This window comes from Anser anser, assembly GCF_964211835.1.
Source record: "Anser anser genome assembly, chromosome: 1".
Classification (NCBI taxonomy): Eukaryota; Metazoa; Chordata; class Aves; order Anseriformes; family Anatidae; genus Anser; species Anser anser.
In genome coordinates this window covers 53,710,008-53,728,671 of record NC_139720.1, presented here as the reverse complement: position 1 = coordinate 53,728,671, position 18,664 = coordinate 53,710,008, and the positions used below count along the sequence as shown (strand labels likewise).

Genomic DNA, 18,664 nt, shown 5'->3' with positions numbered 1-18,664 from the left:
TAATGAATAAAATATACATATTTGACTAGATTAATGACCTATGAACATCTTCATATAAACATTACCCCAGCATCTTCCATACCTTAAAACTTGTTTTTGAAAGATTTAAAGAAATAATAAAGCAATCATGAAGTAAGCCTACTTCAGCATTTTTTATCAGAACACAACATTTATAATTACCACAACTCTTGGGATCCTTATGATTTTAAGTTAGTGAGATCAATTGTATTTTTTTCAGTGTTTGTTTATAGGCCAAATAATACTGGTGATATTTTCCAGACAATTTAGCTTAGATGAAATTGTGGTGAAATTTGCTTGAGAAAGTTGCAAGTAACAAAACATTTTCATCCACCTCTCAGAACAGAAGTCAGTTTCTAACAACAGAAAATTTACTTTGGCATAGCAGTTTTTATGCTACAGAAAAAGAACTTTGTAATTTTACTACAAGAAAATAAAAACATAGTGTTAATTATTTAAATCATATGCTTCCCCATTACAGTAGAGTTATATATATATATGTATACATATATATATATATTTTTTTTTTACTGGACTCTAGAGTCACGACCTAGATACAATAAATTCCTGATGTAAGGGAACATGCAGTGCAGACCCATGTGCACTTTCTTTGGAGGTTTCCACTGTCAACACACAGCCTTGCAAGGAATAAACAAGACCACTTGTGAACTAGATTTTGAATATGCACAGAACACTTCTCAACTTAAGTGTACAACCGCGTAATTCTAATAGTTTTAGTAGTTTAGTTTCAGACTCATGTTTCTTTTTACCATTGTGACTGATTCCACAAAGTGGACTGATTGAACAAAGTGGAATCTCTCCCCAGTTTGAAATAAAAAACATGAAGGGGTGTTCTGGGTCAAGTTCAAAGTTAACCAAATGTACTATGCTCTATAATGTCTTTCACACCAGCTTCATCTCAAAAACAGTTTGCATAGACCCTGTATTTTTCTGAGAAAGATGGATTCTAAATGTCATTTCTTGATAATTCAAGACCTTTCTCTGATGAGCGATATATCTTTATTCATGGCACCTTATATTAATTCGTTCATCCATCAACATTATTTTTAGCTTAAAACTTTTCACTCATCTTTACCTAGCCTCTCCATCTTACTGCCTCTCCAAGAAAATTTACAAAATCACTCCTATTCATTCTCAACATAGTTTCCCCAGAAGCAAGAAAATTTCAGTTAGTCTTTTCATGCAGAAGTTATCGCCTCTTTGCTCTAGCAGTCTTTTTCTGAATCTCTTCCAACATGCAATTGGCTTTCAATCACTACTGAGCCAAAACACAGACAATAAGGTTCAAACCACTCCTTGGTTCAATAATACTTGCCTATTTCTAATACAAATCTTTTATGTAAAGCATCACCAAATTATATTTGCCTTATTCACACTCACCTCTCAATAGTTGCCTACAATCATTCTATAACATGTATTTTCCCTCTCTACTACTGATAAATAAAAGGCCAGAACATATTTTGTCTTCATTAACTGCTAGAGATAGGGTCCTCATCTTTGCACTGTGCTATTTCATCCCACCTTATTACTCTTGTTCTGCTGTAATATCATGTTCATTCTCTTAGTTGAATATTTGACATAATTTTGTCATCTAAAATTTCTACTGTCATGCTCCTATTTCCTGTGTTCAAATTAATAACAAAAATTGATCCCCAAACATATTCTTAATGAACTGCTTCTACTAACTTCCTTTCATCCTGTCAATGTCTACTATAAGTGACATTTTTTCCTATCTGTTGTTTATCATTTACCTTACTAACGTAAACGTAGTCATTTAAGTGACTACTTCAGAAGAAGTAGTGGCCACTTAAGAAAATAGCTAGTTTAGGGATGTCATAGTTCCCTAGTCTAACACTTGGGGTATCAAAAAGCGATATTCAGTTACCCCACATAAAGATAATTTGGGTAAATCCTTGTCACAATTTTACATTAACTTTTTGACTTATTATTACTTTTTCCTCCAAAATAAATTTTAAAGTCTTCTCTGTAATTACATTTAGTCCAATTGATCTGTAATTGCCTGCTCATTTTTTCCTCCTTCCTTAAACATATCTGTTCTGTTAAACACAGATGTTCATAAGGTTATGACTGCTAATCTAATAGAACTAAACAATATTTCAATTATAGCAATATAACAGGACAACTAAATATCTGCAACTCAAAATTAAAAGAAATAGATAACTATACATTGCCCTGTTGCAGTTTAGAATATTATAGAAACTTAGAGCCATCTAAACACATATTTTGCATTTTGGTTATAGTATTTGGCTTCAACTGTAGCTGTAACAGCATTAACTAATATCCCAACCTCCGTATTTAATATTATTAATTATTTCCAATCAGATAAGATTTTTCAATGGTTCATTTATTCCCACAGATATTATGTGGGTTCCTTTTGTCCAGATTCTACTTATGAAAAATGCAATTAATTTTCCAGATCCTATTCACAAGCCCTGGTCCTCATAGAGGGACTTCAACCACCCTGATATCTGTTGGGGGGACAGCACAGCAGAGCATAAGCAATCCAGGAGGTTCCTGCAATGCATTGATGATAACTTCCTTCTCCAAGTGATAGAGGAGCCAATGAGGAGACGTGCTATGCTGGACATCATTCTGACCAACTAGGAAGGACTGGTGGGGAATGTGAAGCTTAAGGGCAGCGTTGGCTGCTGTGACCATGAAAAGGTCCTAAGGGCAGCAAAGTGGGTGCATGGAAGCTCACTAACCTGAACTTCAGGAGAGCTGACTTTGGCTTCTTCAGGTAGTTGGTTGGTAGAGTACCATTGGATGAAGCCCTGGAGGGAAGACGGGTCCAGGAAAGTTGGCTAATATTCAAGGATCACTTCCTCCAAGCTCAGGAGCAATGCATCCCAACAAAGAGGAAGTCAAGCAAAAATGCCAGGAGACATGCATAGATGAACAAGGAGCTCCTGGCCAAACTCTAACAGAAGAAGGAAGCCTACAAAGGGTGGAAACAAAGACAGATAGCCTGGAAGGAATACAGAGACATTGTCCAAGTAGCCAGGGATCAGGCTAGGAAAGCTAGAAGTTCCCACTGACTGGAAGAGGAAAACATAACCCCCATTTTTAAAACAGGAAAAAAGGAAAACTAGCAGAACAACAGGCCAGTCAGTTTCACCCCTGTGCCCAGCAAGATCATGAGCAAATCCTCCTGGAAACTACGCTAAAGCACATGGAAAACAAAGAAGCGATTGGTGACAGCCAACATGGCTTCACTAAGGCTTGAGAAGTGGGCCCATGTTAACCTCATGAAGTTGAACAAAGCCAAGTGCAAGGTCCTGCACCTAGATCAGGGCAATCCTAAGCACAAATACAGGCTGGGCAAGGAATGGTTTGAGAGCAGCCCTGGAGAGAAAGACTTGGAGGTGTTGGCTAATGAGAAACTCAACGTGACCCAGCAATATGTGCTTGCAGTTCAAAGTGCCAACCATATCTTGGGTTCCATCAAAAGAAGTGTGGCCAGCAGGTCAAGCGAGGTGATTTTCCCCCTCTACTCCACTATTGTGAGATGCCACTTCCAGTACTGCATTCAGCTCTGGGGCCTCCAACATAAGAAGGGCATGGTCTTCCTGGATCACGTCCAGAGAAGGGCCACAAAGATTATCAGAGAGCTGGTGCACCTCTCCTATGAAGAAAGGCTGAGAGAGTTGGGGTTGTTCAGCCTGGGGAGACTTTATAGCTGCCTTCCTAGCTAAAGGAGGTCTACAAGAAACATGGAGAGGGCCTTTTTACAAGGGCATGTAGTAATACAAGGGGTGATGGCTTTAAAGTAAAAAGGTAGATTTAGATTATATATAAGGAAGAAATTCTTCATTATGAGGGTGGTGAGGTACTGGGACAGGTTACCCAGAGAAGTTGTGAATGCCTTATCCCTAGAAGTGTTTAAGGCCAGGCTGGATGGAGCTTTGCGCACCCTGGTCTAGTGGAAGGTGTCCCTGCCAATGGCAGGGGTGTCGGAACTAGATGATCTTTAGGGTCCCTTCCAACTTAAACCTTCCTATGATTCCGTGATTCATTCTATATTTTCAACCGTTTCTTAAGACAACAAACAAAATCAGTGCCCTAACAAAAATGTGTCAGAACATAACTGTGTCACTTGTACTTTTTAGATGCAAAGCACTATGTAAATGCTAAGAAATAATTGTTCTGAAAACCTTTCAAGGAATCAAGAGATAAATATATTCAGATAAAGCAAGACTCATTAGATGTTACTTTATAACTAAATAATAGTCATCATTGATGGTAGGGGTATGGTTGGACCAGATGATCTTGAAGGTCTGTTCCAACCTCAATGATTCTATGATTCTATCATATAGAGTACTTATGTATTCTTCTAAATTGAGTGAACACAGAATTCTTCCTCTCAATAATAAAAGTACTTGGTAGCATTTTGTCATAGATCTAAGTCAAGCAGCTAGCACTGCAAACTTGCCATTCATAACACCTTAAACAAAAAAGAAAATGATAAAAGTACTATGTAGGATTTCCCAGGTCCAGAAAGGAAGCTAAATAGCATGGAAGTCATGCAAGTTATTTTCTTGGAAGACTATATTATGAGAATGCTATATTACTAAGCCAGTGTTCTGTATTTATAAAAACAGATTTTTACAGAACTGAATTACTTACATGAAGATCTAGACTATCTAACTGATGGGAAAAAAAAAAATCTGGTTCTTTTTTGAAGTGTAAGCAGTATGTTATACAGTTTCTTCTATGTTAACCTTGCAGCTCTACTTTTATATGTGTGGATGAATACTACCTGAAGTGTGTATGGCATAAATGCTAAGTGTGCGTCTGACAAATAAATTACTTGTAGGGGCTGCAGGGCCCTACAGTTCAAAGCCACACACCACCAACATTTACTATTAAAATTTAAATTTGCTATTAAAATTTAAAATCACATCATGTTCTAGTTCCTTAAAATTTCTGTTTGTTTTAGGTACTGTATCACATTGCTGCTGAACATTTTTTTCCTTAGCTAATCTCCTAGATTTTAGCAAGAGTTTGGTTTTTGTGCGGCACATAAACATGAAGGCTTAGACACCTGCTAGCTCTCAATAGGAACACCTCATTATGGGCTCAGTAGTGAGTGCCTCTGTACTAAGCAGCACACTGAATAGGGAGGTTCACAAATGCAGAACCTTCTCTCTTCTTCATATTTCTTGCAAGAAATATTAGAATAAATAATATATGCTGTTTTTTGCTTATTCTTTTACATTATTCTATATAGAATAGAAATAGAAATAGAAAGGGTCAATTGCCTACAAATTTGAGAAAAACAAACAAGCAAAACCCATTGATTTTACTGTATATCAGGATCATTGCTGCTCCTTTTTGTTTGACCCAAGCCAAGTGGAGCCATTCTTATTGCCTGAAGATAGTCCTTGGGGTGCAAAACCAATACTTTCAAATGATTACAGTCTCTCCTTTTCAGTCCTATCCCATGGTATTCCAATATCCTTCTGTGGTCAGTCCTTAAGCAACTGTTTCCCTTTCCAGCTCCAGTGGGTACCTTTTTCCTTTTCTGTCTTCAAGAACTTACTAATTCGATTTATCCTTTCCACCTTCTTACAGTCACAGCTTCCTCTCTCTGTCTGTGTCTCTAGTCACTGTCTAACAGGTATACGACTATGCCCAGGCTCTCAGGGTTACAATCAAACCCCCTAGCAAGAGACAGTTGGGAAATGCAAAGAAAATAACATGGAGAAAAACTGCTTTTTGACACATGGTGTATTTCAAACCTCAGAGCAGATATGCAGGCTGAACTCTTATATTTCTTTGCTTTTAATACTAATGAAAAATAATTTTATACTGAAATATAAGGCTGAAATATAGCATTAAATTATTATTTAACTGAAGTAATGTATTTTAAGTTCCTAAAAGAGACAAAAATAATTTTATATAATGATACTTATATAATTATTTTAAAATTGAACAAAAATATGAAGATGCCAGTTGGTTTTCCTTTTGTGATAAGTACATTATTTGACCTACATAAACTAGTTTTATTTGTTGTAATGCTAGTTAAAAACTCTTATCTGGAATAGAGTCTGTAGGAAATTTCCTTATTCTTTTTTCTTCATTCTCAAAATTAGATCTTTAATTTAAATGATCCCTAATCTGTTTCAAGTGCTAGAGCAACAGCCAAAAGAACCAGTAGCTATAGGCCTTCATCTTGCTCTCCTTGGAGTCAACAACATTACTCCTGCTCACAACATTGAAGAGAAGACAGGTGCCAAGGAGGGAAAGCCAGATACTATGTAATCCATAGGAGTTCTGCAGCTGACCTCAATGGGAGCAGAATTTGGCCCTCAAGGAATACATACGGATTAGGGTTAAAGTCAATGATTAACTAGAAAATTGGTGAACCTAAAAAAAAATGTATAAGCTACATACCTGAGGCAGTGCTGAGTTAAGCTGTCGCTGGAGGGAGTCTCTGTCATAGATGACATCCTGTAGGCGTTGCTGTGCAAGTGACAAGCTTTCCTGCGTCTCCCGAAGAGTGTCAAGGAGACGGTCCCTTTCATCCAGCATGTTCACCATCAGCTGCTCAAAGTGAGAATCTGAGTCCGAGCCACTGCTTTGGGACCCCCGTTGACTCATCGGGGTGTCCTCGTTTATCGTGGGCATCACTTCGCACATCATCTCTTTAAAAATACAAACCAAGAAAAAGCTCCTCAGTAGAAAAATATTTGAGGGGATTTCATAAGAGGAATTAACTCTGTCACATGGATACAGTTAGTAGATTATTGCATTGTTCCCTCATCTAAACTTTGTGCTTTCAATGTTAATCAGATGATCGATAGACAGCAATTAAATACAGTGACTAACTCCACACAGCAAACATTTTGAATGTGCATCCTAAACTGAAGGAAGAAGGACTGTATGGAGATGGAGGGTAACCAAATATTTTAAATTATTAGTAGCTTTGTAAATAGCACTCTTATAAAGTGACAAAAAAGACCTGCTCTGCAATTTCAGCCTCCCTCTCTTACTTTATATCATTGCTGAATTGTTGGCATTGATGCCAGTAGTTGCTATTAATTGCTGGATTTTGTCCTGCTCTAGGCATTTCTACAGTACATCTCAGGCTAACCATTGATCCAATATCATGCTGCCTTAACAATACCAGGTTAATCTATTTTTCTATCTAGTTATTCCCACCCTCAGGGGAAATTATTCTCCAGTGAGCTTGTTCAGCAAGAGGTCAAGAACTAGAAACCCTCTGCTAATTACCATCCCTGTGATATCTTATGCAGATTGAATTACTAGGGAGAGAATCACTGTTGTTTATTTTGTAAGAACAGACCGAAGCAGAACAAGTAGTATTACCTAGTCCCATTCATCATTTATAAAGATAATGTAAATCTCAAAACCTTAGAATGTATATGGGGAGATGCTTATGCTAAGAGATAGTGCATTCAGCAGATGGAAAAAAACAAACAAAATCAAAAATATGACAGGTCCCAAAGCTTAGATTAAAAAAAAAAAAAATCAGATAAAAGATTGTGTTAGTAATAGATGGCATCTACTATAGAAATAGAAAGTCATCCAAAGAATCAGAAGTTGTTTTTCTAGTATGACTAAGTACAGCAGACAACTTTTTACATAGTTGAGTCTTAATTTCTGAAAATTCTCATATTGTAGCAACTCCTGGAAACCCTTTATCTCAGCAAGTGGGACCCAGGTGCTTTTCATTCCTCTTGTGGAAGTTAAAATCCTTATGTACATGTTTGCTGTGGTTCTTATAAATGTAAACTTTGTCTGCAATACATGTTGTTGATGTACTTCTATTGTTAAGTGTGCCATCATATGAGATTCTCACAATTTCACAGTCTCATACGACTGTTAGCTCTATGTATTCTTAAATCTGGTCTGCTTTCCTAAAGTAGGAAAACTGAATTTGTGACAGTGAAAATTATGAGAAATGGAAGTTCTGGCTGGAAGTTCTGTTACAGAACATAACCTTGTTGGTCTGTGAGTTGGTTTTGTGTTCAAGAACACGTTGAACAAGGCTGTGGACAACCTGAACTAGTGGGTGGCATCCCTGCCCATGGCAGGGGGGTTGGAACTAGACAATCTTTAAGGTCTCTTTCAACCCAAGACATCCTATGATGATAACCTAAAGACATCCCATACAACAGGGAAAAAAAGAGCTAAGACAATATACTTAATTCATTAAAAGTAACTCTTCTTATCATCATTAAATCATAAACAATCCTTATGCTAAAATTGCTTGCTGCTAAGATTTTCTGGAAAATCAACATAGCTTCACTAGGATTAGCTGGTCTCAGTCACATTCAGAATGTTCATGCAGAATTTAGTATTAATTTTCAGTTCTTCAGCAAATGTGATAACGAGGGAAGTTGGCACCAAACACTGGTATTTCAGCATGAATTATCAGCTACTACTGCACAGCTTTCATAGGCAATAGCTTCACTACTGAAGTTTCAGGTTGGTCTCAATCCTGTTTTTAAAATGTCTGTTATGAAGGCAAGGTAAATGTTGTTTGTGGCCATTTTACAGCTTAGCAATTAATTAGGTGCAAGAGAAGCTGATAATAGCTTAAAGTGATACATGCTGAAGTTCCTTGTATCTCCAATATAAAGGTCAGGTAAATTTACTCAGGGTCCAATGCTGTGTATCTCCATTACTCATGAGCTTCAAAATTTTCTACCCCAGAAACCTTTTTCTCTCTGAAACTATAGGCTCCACTACTAGGAAGCACCACAATGTCCTTTCATATTGAGATGACATTAATACATCAGTGCCTCCATCACCATAAAAACCTTCACGTTTAAAAACATTTGCACCATTAGAAACTGAGTTTCATGGTTCCTGCCACTCTGTCTTCTGAGTATGGACAGTGTGTACTGTGAGGCACCACAGACAGGGAGTGACTAAATTCTGCAGCTGCACCAGCAGAATGAACTAGTACCCATCCTCCTACACTTCAATTTGCCTGCAGAGAAAAATTCCCAGCTTTTGGGAATTTGTGCTGATGTAACTCTTTGTCCACTGTCCACACATATCTTGAGATGTGGGACTACCAGCACTGTCTTGCCTCCATGATCCTCATGTGTCATGCGAGGACATTTCACTCAGAGTGGCCACCACTCTCTGGAGCGCCTCCACCCAGGTGCCACCTGTGGCTAACCAGTTTGGGACGGTCAAGTTGACAGTGAGCAAAGGGAGGGATAAAACATCCAAGGCCATCTGCCACTTTCTCAGTTTAATCACACCTTTCTAGGATGTATCGGGTGGCCAGAGACCAAAGTCTCTGCATGCCCATTCTTCAAGAAAAGAGGAAAGTCAATAATTCAGACAGTCACTGAACCTTTCCTGCCTCATGATGGCACATCAGCATCTCATGGGGCACATTTCTTGCCTCAGGGGATTCTCACAGGTGTACTCTGAATGATGATTCAAGCAACTACCTCCAATGTCCTGCACATGCAGGTTTATCATTTGAATGGCAGGGTATGCACTACCACTGCTCATATACAGTGGCAGAGTGAGCATGGTAGTGCAATTTTTCACACTTTTTCAACATTGCTGTGTTGAGGATAACAGGTAGGGAAACCTCTATGTAGACAACTGTTGCCACCTTAGCACCTTTCTCAAAATAGAAATAAAATCTCCTCCTATAGTCATTAAGGGGATGTGAGAAGTCACATGTATACAGGGTTGTGGGACAGCCATGGAAATCACAAGTTGACTGTTCCTGACACGCCTTCTCCCTGCAAGCTGCTGCATTCAGGGAGGGGGGTAGATGAAGCACTGTGTTTATTTTGAAAGCTTGGGCTGCATTATCCTGACATGGCACAAGTAACTAACTTGGGCTGTGAGTAAGACCGCAGAGGAGGCAGGGAGCAGGTGAGCAGATCCTGATGTAGGCAGTTGCTATTTGGAAGTTTTCTCCCACAGCTCACAGCCCCAGGAGAATCTTTAAAAGGTACAGCAGTTCCTGCATTCAGACTGGTGATGTACATTGCTTTCTCACTGTTTGGAGATCAATGCCACTGTTCCGTTGGAACCACATACATCCTTTCCCCATGCTCAGCTTAGAGACAAATATAGAAAAGCTGGAAGCTAAGCTGGGCCAGATCAGGAGTGCTGGCAGGGCGTGACAGAAAGGATGTGTTGATGCTTGCAGTGGTGAGGAGCTGGAAAAAGGGGAATCCTGCACCATGTCCTCACATGGATCTTTTCTGGGAGGCAACAGTGGGGACACTGGAACAACTCTGAAGGAAATTCAATTCATCAGGGTTCTTCTGGGTCATCAACCCAGAAAACAGTAGCAAAATTTCAGATAATTGCAGGTCTATTATGGGGCTCCCAAACAAAGATTTCTTGCAGCTTTTCATGAAAGAAATATATGCAATGCTGCCCAAATTACAATGATTTGTATCTTCTTGCCTTTAGAAAAGCATTTTTTTCTTCTTTCTTTCTTTTTTTTTTTTTTTAAACGTTATCTGGCATTTATCACTCTCATACCTGACAGCAGATGGGATGCTTTCAATGTCCTGAGGCTGCCACCATTTAACACTATTCCCATGAAATTCTGGCCTTCTTCCAGCACATGTTTAAGAACAGAGCCATTTCCCCAGGACCTTATTGCACCCTTTATAAATTTTCTGCTTGATAGAAGAAAGGAATCAAAATACTGTGAATAGTTGAAGAATTTTAAAGGCATGAAAAAAAAAAAGAGTAAAAAAGAAAAGCAAGGTTCAGTGAGGGCAGTTGCAACAAAAGATAGGGCAGGTAAAGCAGAGAAAGGACATTAAACTGACAAAAGTAAATAGAGGAGTAAGTGTCAGCAAACAGACTGATCACAATTTACTAGTAGAAGATTGGCAGCTGAGGACAAATAGTGAGGCTCATATGCATTTGGTTCTTTATATAGCAAGTGAATCATGTCAGGGAGTTGTATGAATTCTTGAAGTTTCCAGAGCCTTCCGATGGTGCACAAATATTAGCCAACCCCTGGTTAACCACATGATGATGTGGTTCACACATGGGGTCAGGGCATTACATTTAAGAGCAAGCTTCCAGGTTAATTATAGCTGAAAGGAATTTAGTTTGCACACACCAAAAGCACAGAAAGATACAAGCCAACACAATGCAGACGGAAACAACTGTGGAATTTACATTAAAACATAAAATAAAAATAATATTGCTATGAACAGTTAGGTCTGATTGTTTATGTGGTCACACCCTGAGTAGTTGTAATTACATTTTTAAATTTCCAATTGGGAAAGTGGGCAACTTCTGATTTCCCTTCTAAGTAATTTTAAATTTTAAACCTGAAGGTGGTGATTAAAAAACCCTAAACCCCAACAATTTTCGATTCTGGTTTCGTAACTTAATCAACTGAAATATTTCATAGACTGAAATCAGAAGGCATCTCTATAACTACTTACTCTTGACCCACTAATCACAGACTACAAATCTGTGTTAGGCTAAAGTGTATCTTACACAAGAAAGATTTCGAACATCAAACCCTTAAAGTGATTTCTCTAGTAAAATAACCAACAATAATCATTCTTTCTGTGAAAAATATATGTCTTTTTCAACTGTATTTCTGGGGAAGACATAACTACACTCAAAGCTGAAGTTCTTAAAGGCTCAGAAAAATTGGCAGGCCCACTTCTATTATGTTTTAGACCTAAGGTGCCACATGCATTTTTGTGCCTGATCCATGAGTTTACAGAAGTTTTGATATATCTCATACATTTCACTAAATATGCAGGCATCTTTTTTTTTTTTTTCATAGACAGGTCAGATGCATGCCAGACTTACTGGATCTAGATACAGTTCAGGAAGAACAGATCCATGCATGTTCAGTAGATACTTGTCTTAAGTATATAGTTTATGTTAATCCATGTAGATTATTAATTCCACTCAGAACAGAATTCAGGAGGTTAAAATGGGGACCATGGGTAAACTCCCTTTTCAGCCACCACTCTTAACTGCTTCAAAGACTGGTTAGGCTGATAGGTCTTGATTTTCTAAACCAGGACTTTTGAATAGACTAAATAGACTAAATACAGTCATAAACTGACACCTGGCTATTTCTTGTTTTCTTTTTATGCTTATCAGCCAATGCTTTGAACTCCTGCTCCCTTGCCGTACTACTGGCTGCATATAACTGTACAGCCAGAGATAGCTCCAAAAGATTCAGGATTTAGTTTTCCAGCTCTCTACATTTCTGATTTTTTTTAATTTTTTTTTGGAAAATGTAATAGGTTGTTAGTTTCTCATTCAAGTTCATGTTCTCACTGAAATTCAGACACAAAAATAAGTTCATCTAGTCTTTGTATGTATTTTAATGCCTCCATTTGGTCTGTATGTGCCAGCTTCTGTATTAAGATCTTTGTTATTACCCAGGGTAATATTCCTTTTAATAATCAATACATTCCTATCAACTACTACAAGGCAATTACCATTACATATCTCTGATGAGTCCTGTTAGGGAAAAAGAATTCAGAGCTGACAGTTACAGTAAACGAGGGATGAGCAAACACAAACAGCAATGTGCATGGAGCACCAGAATCCCTTCTCTGAAGCTTGCAACAGAACACATGAATTGCATTGCCACAATTTTAAGTTGCAAAGTAACTTCTGTTACAATTTTCAGATACTTGGATGAAATAGAAGCAAAAATCTCTGCCTTAAACTTCAGAAATGTAAAATAATTGCTGACTTTTCTTTTATTGTCCAAACTTACTCTGAACAACCTGATCTTATTCTGACATTGTCCCTGCATTGAGCAAGCACTTGGCACAAATGACCTCCACAGGCCCCTTCCACGCTGAATAATTCCATGTTTCCGGAGCTAGCTTTAAGTTCAAAGAATTTACTTATTTACCACAGATATTCTGAAATTTAATATACACTTACATGAGGCTGAAGGGAAATTTGAAATAAATCTAAACAAACAACAACAACAAAAAACACAACAACCCGCCAACCCCATGCTGTGGCTCACCTCATTGTATTCATGAGCATGGTAACATTAAAAAAAAAAAAATAATACAGGTAATTGCTCTTTGTCAGAAAGCATACACAAGAAGAATAAACAATTATCACTGATTTATCACTGGAAGATAAATTGCCATGTCTTAGAAAATTGTAAACTTAAAGTTTGAAAAGTCTTATAGCTCAATTTTTAATGGCCCTACTTGCTTTCTGGCTCTACTTATCATTCAAATGCCTCAAACAAAATAAAAGTTTGAAAAAAGAATTTAATGCTTTACATTTTTCAGCTACCCAGCGAATCACAGTAAAGCGAACACCTATGTAAGGAATGATAGTAGTTAATTGGTATATGCTCTTTCTAGAATCACAAAAGAAGAAACAGTACATAAATATTTTTTCCCCAAAATTCAAACATCAATGTTGTTCTTATTTGAGGTCAGAATATCAAGTCAATATTTATAATATAAATAAGTTCATGAGGTACTCAGTACATTTAGGAACTTTTCTGAATACTCCGTTAAAGAGAAATAAAAATATGGACACATATTCTCATCAGGGAAAAAACAAACAAACAAACAAAAGCTTCCTAACACCATTCTTTCTTAAAAAAATAAAAATAAAAATAAAATAATAAAAATAAAAATAATAAAAATAATAAAAATAAAAATAAAAATAAAAATATCCTGGTGTTAAATAGAATAAACTCAGAAATTTGTAACCAGCTATCAGGAGTCAGCTTAGCAGAGTCTGAGTAAATTCCCACTGAAATAATTTACTAAGGACTTCTGTACCAAGACTCTGGTCATATTAAAGGAAGATAAAAAGATTAAGAAAGACTACTTTAGGCATCCAGGTTGGTTTCCTAGTTTGATACATCAAATCATAATTAAAACAGTGGTGCCCAACCATCTATTTAGGAAGTCCATACAGCTTTGTGACACTTGAGGAGAACCCTTGGTTGCTGCCCCCTGAAAACTGAGCCAGAAAAGGATTTAGGGGAGGAAGGGAAAGGGATGAGGAAAACCTTCATCAAGCATCCTGTTCCTCAAGAGTAGGTGAGGAACAGGCCAGACAGCTATCTCGCTCTGTCAGGGTACGAGTGATGGCACACTGAGTTACACCTGAGGGAACATGACCATCCCACAAAGAACACTGAGGGAGTTGGAATTTGTTTCAGTGGATGTGCAGGAACTGCAAGTGGTGGATTAAACACCTCCGTCCCGTATCTTCAGGAACACACATGTCGATGAAAACCAAGTAAGTCTCTGTGTACATTATTCTCTGCAACACTTCCCATACAGCCAGGACTGCAAAGAAGAGGAAGGAGTGGAGGGAAAGGGTGACAGATGCCTCATTAATACCTAAATATGCATTACATATCTCTTTATTCGATTGAAAGAAAAAAAGAATTTATGTTACTTCCCCAGAAAAAGGCTGACTTGCCCTGTAGTAATATAGCTTAAACTATGCTTGAATGATCCAAGTCAACCATAAGAAGACTTTTCAAATGTGTTTTTCTTTAAAAAGAAAAACAAAAACTCCACTGATACTGAAGTTGGTATCTCTCCAGTAAAATGTTTACCTTTTCACCAGGTATTCTAAATGCAAGTAAAACAATCCCTCAATGCAATATATTTATTTTAAGTCACCAGCATTTTACTGTTAATACACAAACACTCTCTTAGGTTCATCTGAAGGCACAGAGCTGACATGACAACTCCCTTGCTCAGGAAGCACATGAAGTGCCCACAACTCTCACAAACTTCAACAGATACTGAACCTGTGTAGGACCTTACAACCATCTCACCCCCCTCTGAGGGCTTTTGAGGAAGAAGCAGGATACAGACAAATTACTGCTTCCCTTAAAAGCTTCCTAGAAAGAGGCTGACAGTTAGGCAATGTAATAACCGTGGAATTCTTCTACTTAGAAATAATTAAGCCAATTCAAGCTTACGTACTTATTTTAATAGTATTTCTAGACCTGAAGTGCTCAGGTATCACAGCCATGCATACACAATGGCAGCCTGTGAAGCAGCATGTTAAAGTTCTCTAAATACACACTCTTCTCTAAATACACACTCTTCCTCATCCACTGTGTATCTACTACAAAAATTATGGAAAAATCTATTCTTTCCAGGCTGATTGGTGCCTTTTTCAGTGTTTTCTCCAATCATTTGCATGAAGCCCAGCTGCTTAAGTTCATGACAATTCTATCATGGACTTCAGTGGGTCTGGATATGTTTATACAGATGGTTGGAAGTCACTAATATAGGCAAGACATCAACCTCCTGTCATTTTACTGCCTCCAAAGAGGAGCATAAAGAACACAAATGTATGTTACACTTGATAAGTGAGCATGCTGGATGTTGTTGGACTAGAGCCTACAATATTATGAGAAATCATGACCAAGATTTCTCTCTAATCACAAAGCATTCAACTCACAAAAAACAACCACTGTTTAAAATGAGTGAGGGGAAAAAATGTGGTTCACTGTCATTGCATTAAAGATTTTTCAGCTTGTATGAAAAAATGTCAAATCCAATCTATAGTGTTAGCTGCATGATGTCTCCATTAAGAGTGAATTGAATATTAGTTCAATTAGGAATTCGAAGCTCAGTTTAGACCTTCAGATGAGTAAACGGGCAAAAATTGCAACAAAGAGCATAGTGTATGCCCACCCTTAGTTAGAGTTGTTATATAAGGCATTGCTAACTAAATTGATAGCAATCCTCATATATCTTCTATCTACAGATGCTGATAATCATGTATGGACCAGGTTTGAAAGTGCATCCCCAATACTGACTTCTACTTGAATTGTCTGTGGTATATAAGCTGTAAAGGTGGAAAATGACAAAGTTGTCATCTTTCTTCTCATTGGACCCCACCCTATTTGACATCTTCTCTTCTCTCGTTTGTCCAAGAGTCTGGGAATTACTTTTTTTTTTTTTTTAAAATGTGAATGCTATAACAAACATCTGTACATTTGCATGTAGCCTGGGAGTAATTTACCAGCTGGACTTCATTCACTTGTGCAAGGTCTGAGAATAAGAACACAGAATAATACTTGGCTACTGCCTGACAAAGGCTCTTAGGCAAGCATTCATTTTGCTCACCTTGAAGGCTACCACCTTAGATGTAAATTTAATTTTATTGCTTCACCTTTTTGTCCAAAATTGGTTTTAAAAGCTTGTTTTTTTTTCTATATTCAGCTGCTTGATTTGCACATCAAGGTTGAGGAGTCATTTCAAGTTACTTATAATTTTGCTGCAGGAAAGAGAAGTAGAAATCTAACTACCATATATTCTAGCCGGTCCATAGTGACATCAGCTTGAAAACTCATTTCATTGGATCATTCTGGATATTTTGCATTTACAAGCTATTTTTTTTCCAAATAGTTAAACAGACACAGTGGCTAATAAAACCATTTCTTTCCGCGATTATGTCTTTTCAAATGTTCTCAGCAAGATCTCTAAAGCAGCATAGTGTAATTCCATAAGGAAAATCCTTCCTATTGTCTGAGTTGCATTACACGCATATTCCTCCTCCTAGTTAACTCCTTACCTGCCAGTCATCACTAAACTATGATATCACCTTTAACAGAAGCATCCTGCACTTCTACACAGGAGGGGCGATCAACAATAGTACCTTAAATAAAGGACTCATTCCAACTATTTGTTCTTTGTGTCGTATCTCGCTTAATCACAACAACAGAGAAGTTGCTTCATGATTTTTCCTCTGAAATTCCCCAACTCCCAACTCCCATTACAGAAACACATTTAAATAATACAACGCACGCTACAGCAAGAGGCAAATTGCAAGATTTTGCATTTGCACCTCACCTCCCAGAGGATGTCGGGGCTAAGGAGGGAAGGTCTAACTCAGAAATAGAGGGTTCAGTACCTAGTGGCTTTTATTTCGGCGTCTGCTATTTCACTTGATCAATAACAACCGCAGTCTCCACCGGCTTCGAGCGGGGACTCACACAGCCGAGCACTCCTGGAGCATCTTCCTAGCAATGGTGACACAGGCGTTGCTCCGAGAAACCCCAAGCCCCCGCACTCGTCCTCCGGCAAGACTGGCTGCTTGGCACCTCGGCATTTTCTTCGGTCACTTCGTCAGCAGCCAAGAGGAGAAGCATCCATAGGAAAAATGGCATATTACAAATTTTGCTTTGAGAAGCAGAGCTCGGCTCAGACCATTGTCAGGAGCAGGAGGGGGGGGGAGCGGCTCTTAAAGCTCCAGCAGCCCCTTTCAAGCAACAGCATCTTTGCAGCTGGAGGCAAGATATTACAGGGGGGAGGGGCCAGGGCGAAAGCATCTTTCTTTTATTTCTCATCTTTTGTTAAACTTAACCGAGTGCTCTCCGGCTCCCCTGGTTCTTCAGTACCTCCCAGGCTAATTCTTCCTCCGCGCGTGACTGAGGTCCACACGCGCGCACGACTGCGTGATGAAAAGCGACCGCGGCTTTCTGCTTTACAGCGAGAAACCCTCTGCCGCTGCCCACCGCCGCCTGGCAGGCACCGTGTCCGGGCTGAGCTGGGCGCTACGGGGCAGCAGCCGCGGCAGCGCGGGCCGGCAGAGCCACCCACGGCGGGCAAGCCCCCACGGCAAGCAAGCCCCCAGGGCATGTCCCCAGGGCATGTCCCCGCGGCAGGAGCCCCCATCGCTGCCGCCCACCGGCTGCCCGGCGCCGTCCTGGCCCAGGGCCGGGCGACGCGTGTGTAAAGCCCGGCGGCAAACGGGGCTCCTCCACAGCGAGCGCTTGGCGAGCGGCACTACATCTCGTCAGCTCGGGTGCGTGGTGTTTAAACCGTGCCATCTGCTGCGCTCCCACCGCGACAAAGCAGCGGGAATGAGTATCTGCTACAGCCAGCAGCCCAGGCACGCAATTAACGTTAGAAATGCCAGGCGTGGGCAAACTGCCCCCGAGCCCGCAGCACGGGCGTGAGGCACCGCCACGGGCGGGAGCGGGCGATGGCCGGGGGCGGCGGAGGGAGGGAGGGAGGGAAGGAGGGCGGCTGCGGGCGCCGCTGGGCTGGGCGCGCTCCTCGTCGGCGGGGACTTCCCCTGGAAGCCGCCGCAGTGGTTTCCACCAGTCCTTAAATAAATTCTGAAGTAATCGCGTCTGCTGCCCCTGCCTCACGCGCGCGGCTCCCCGGAGGCAGCTGCCGCTGCTTCGCGGCTCGAGCGGCGCTAGTTCCCTCACGCCCAGTCCTTCTTAGAGAAATATATATATATACACATATATATATATACATATATATATATATATATATATAAAGAAAGAATAGGACACGAGGGCGCAATCCTAGCCAGCGAGCGACGCCTCCTCGCCTCCCCTCAGCGCGACCGCTCCCCGCGGCCGTCAGGAAGGGCAGGGGGCGGGCGCGTGCCCGGCCGTTGGCGCCCCCGGCCCTCTCCAGGCGCCCGGCTCTGTGAGGGAGCCCCTTGGCGCCCCTTGACGCCCTTTGGTGCCCGTTGCCGCTCGTTGGTGCCTGTCATCGCTCCCGCCCTACACCATCCGTTCCCCTCCGCTGCTGCTCTGACTGGGAGGGAGAGGGATGGGCTGAGGGGATGCTGGTGGCAGGCCTCGGTAGAACGGGGAGCATAATAAATGAGTACC

At 40.0% G+C, this 18,664-nt stretch overlaps 1 protein-coding gene across 13 annotated transcripts in view; it reads right to left on the bottom strand.

Moving 5' to 3' along the window:
* Positions 1–18,028, bottom strand: part of PPFIA2 (PTPRF interacting protein alpha 2) — a 343,054-nt gene extending 325,026 nt beyond the window's left edge. For 12 of the 13 annotated variants that reach the window (XM_083807685.1, XM_083807694.1, XM_083807693.1 and 9 more), the window contains exons 1-2: positions 16,942–18,028; positions 6,457–6,707 (exon numbers count right to left, since the gene is read on the bottom strand). In XM_083807685.1, the coding sequence (XP_083663811.1) occupies positions 6,457–6,705 (249 nt within the window). In that variant the 5' untranslated portion in view covers positions 6,706–6,707; positions 16,942–18,028. Of the gene's footprint in view, positions 1–6,456; positions 6,708–16,880 lie in introns of all 13 variants that reach the window. The other variant, XM_083807695.1, reaches the window with a different exon arrangement.
* Positions 18,029–18,664: the final 636 nt, after the last annotated feature.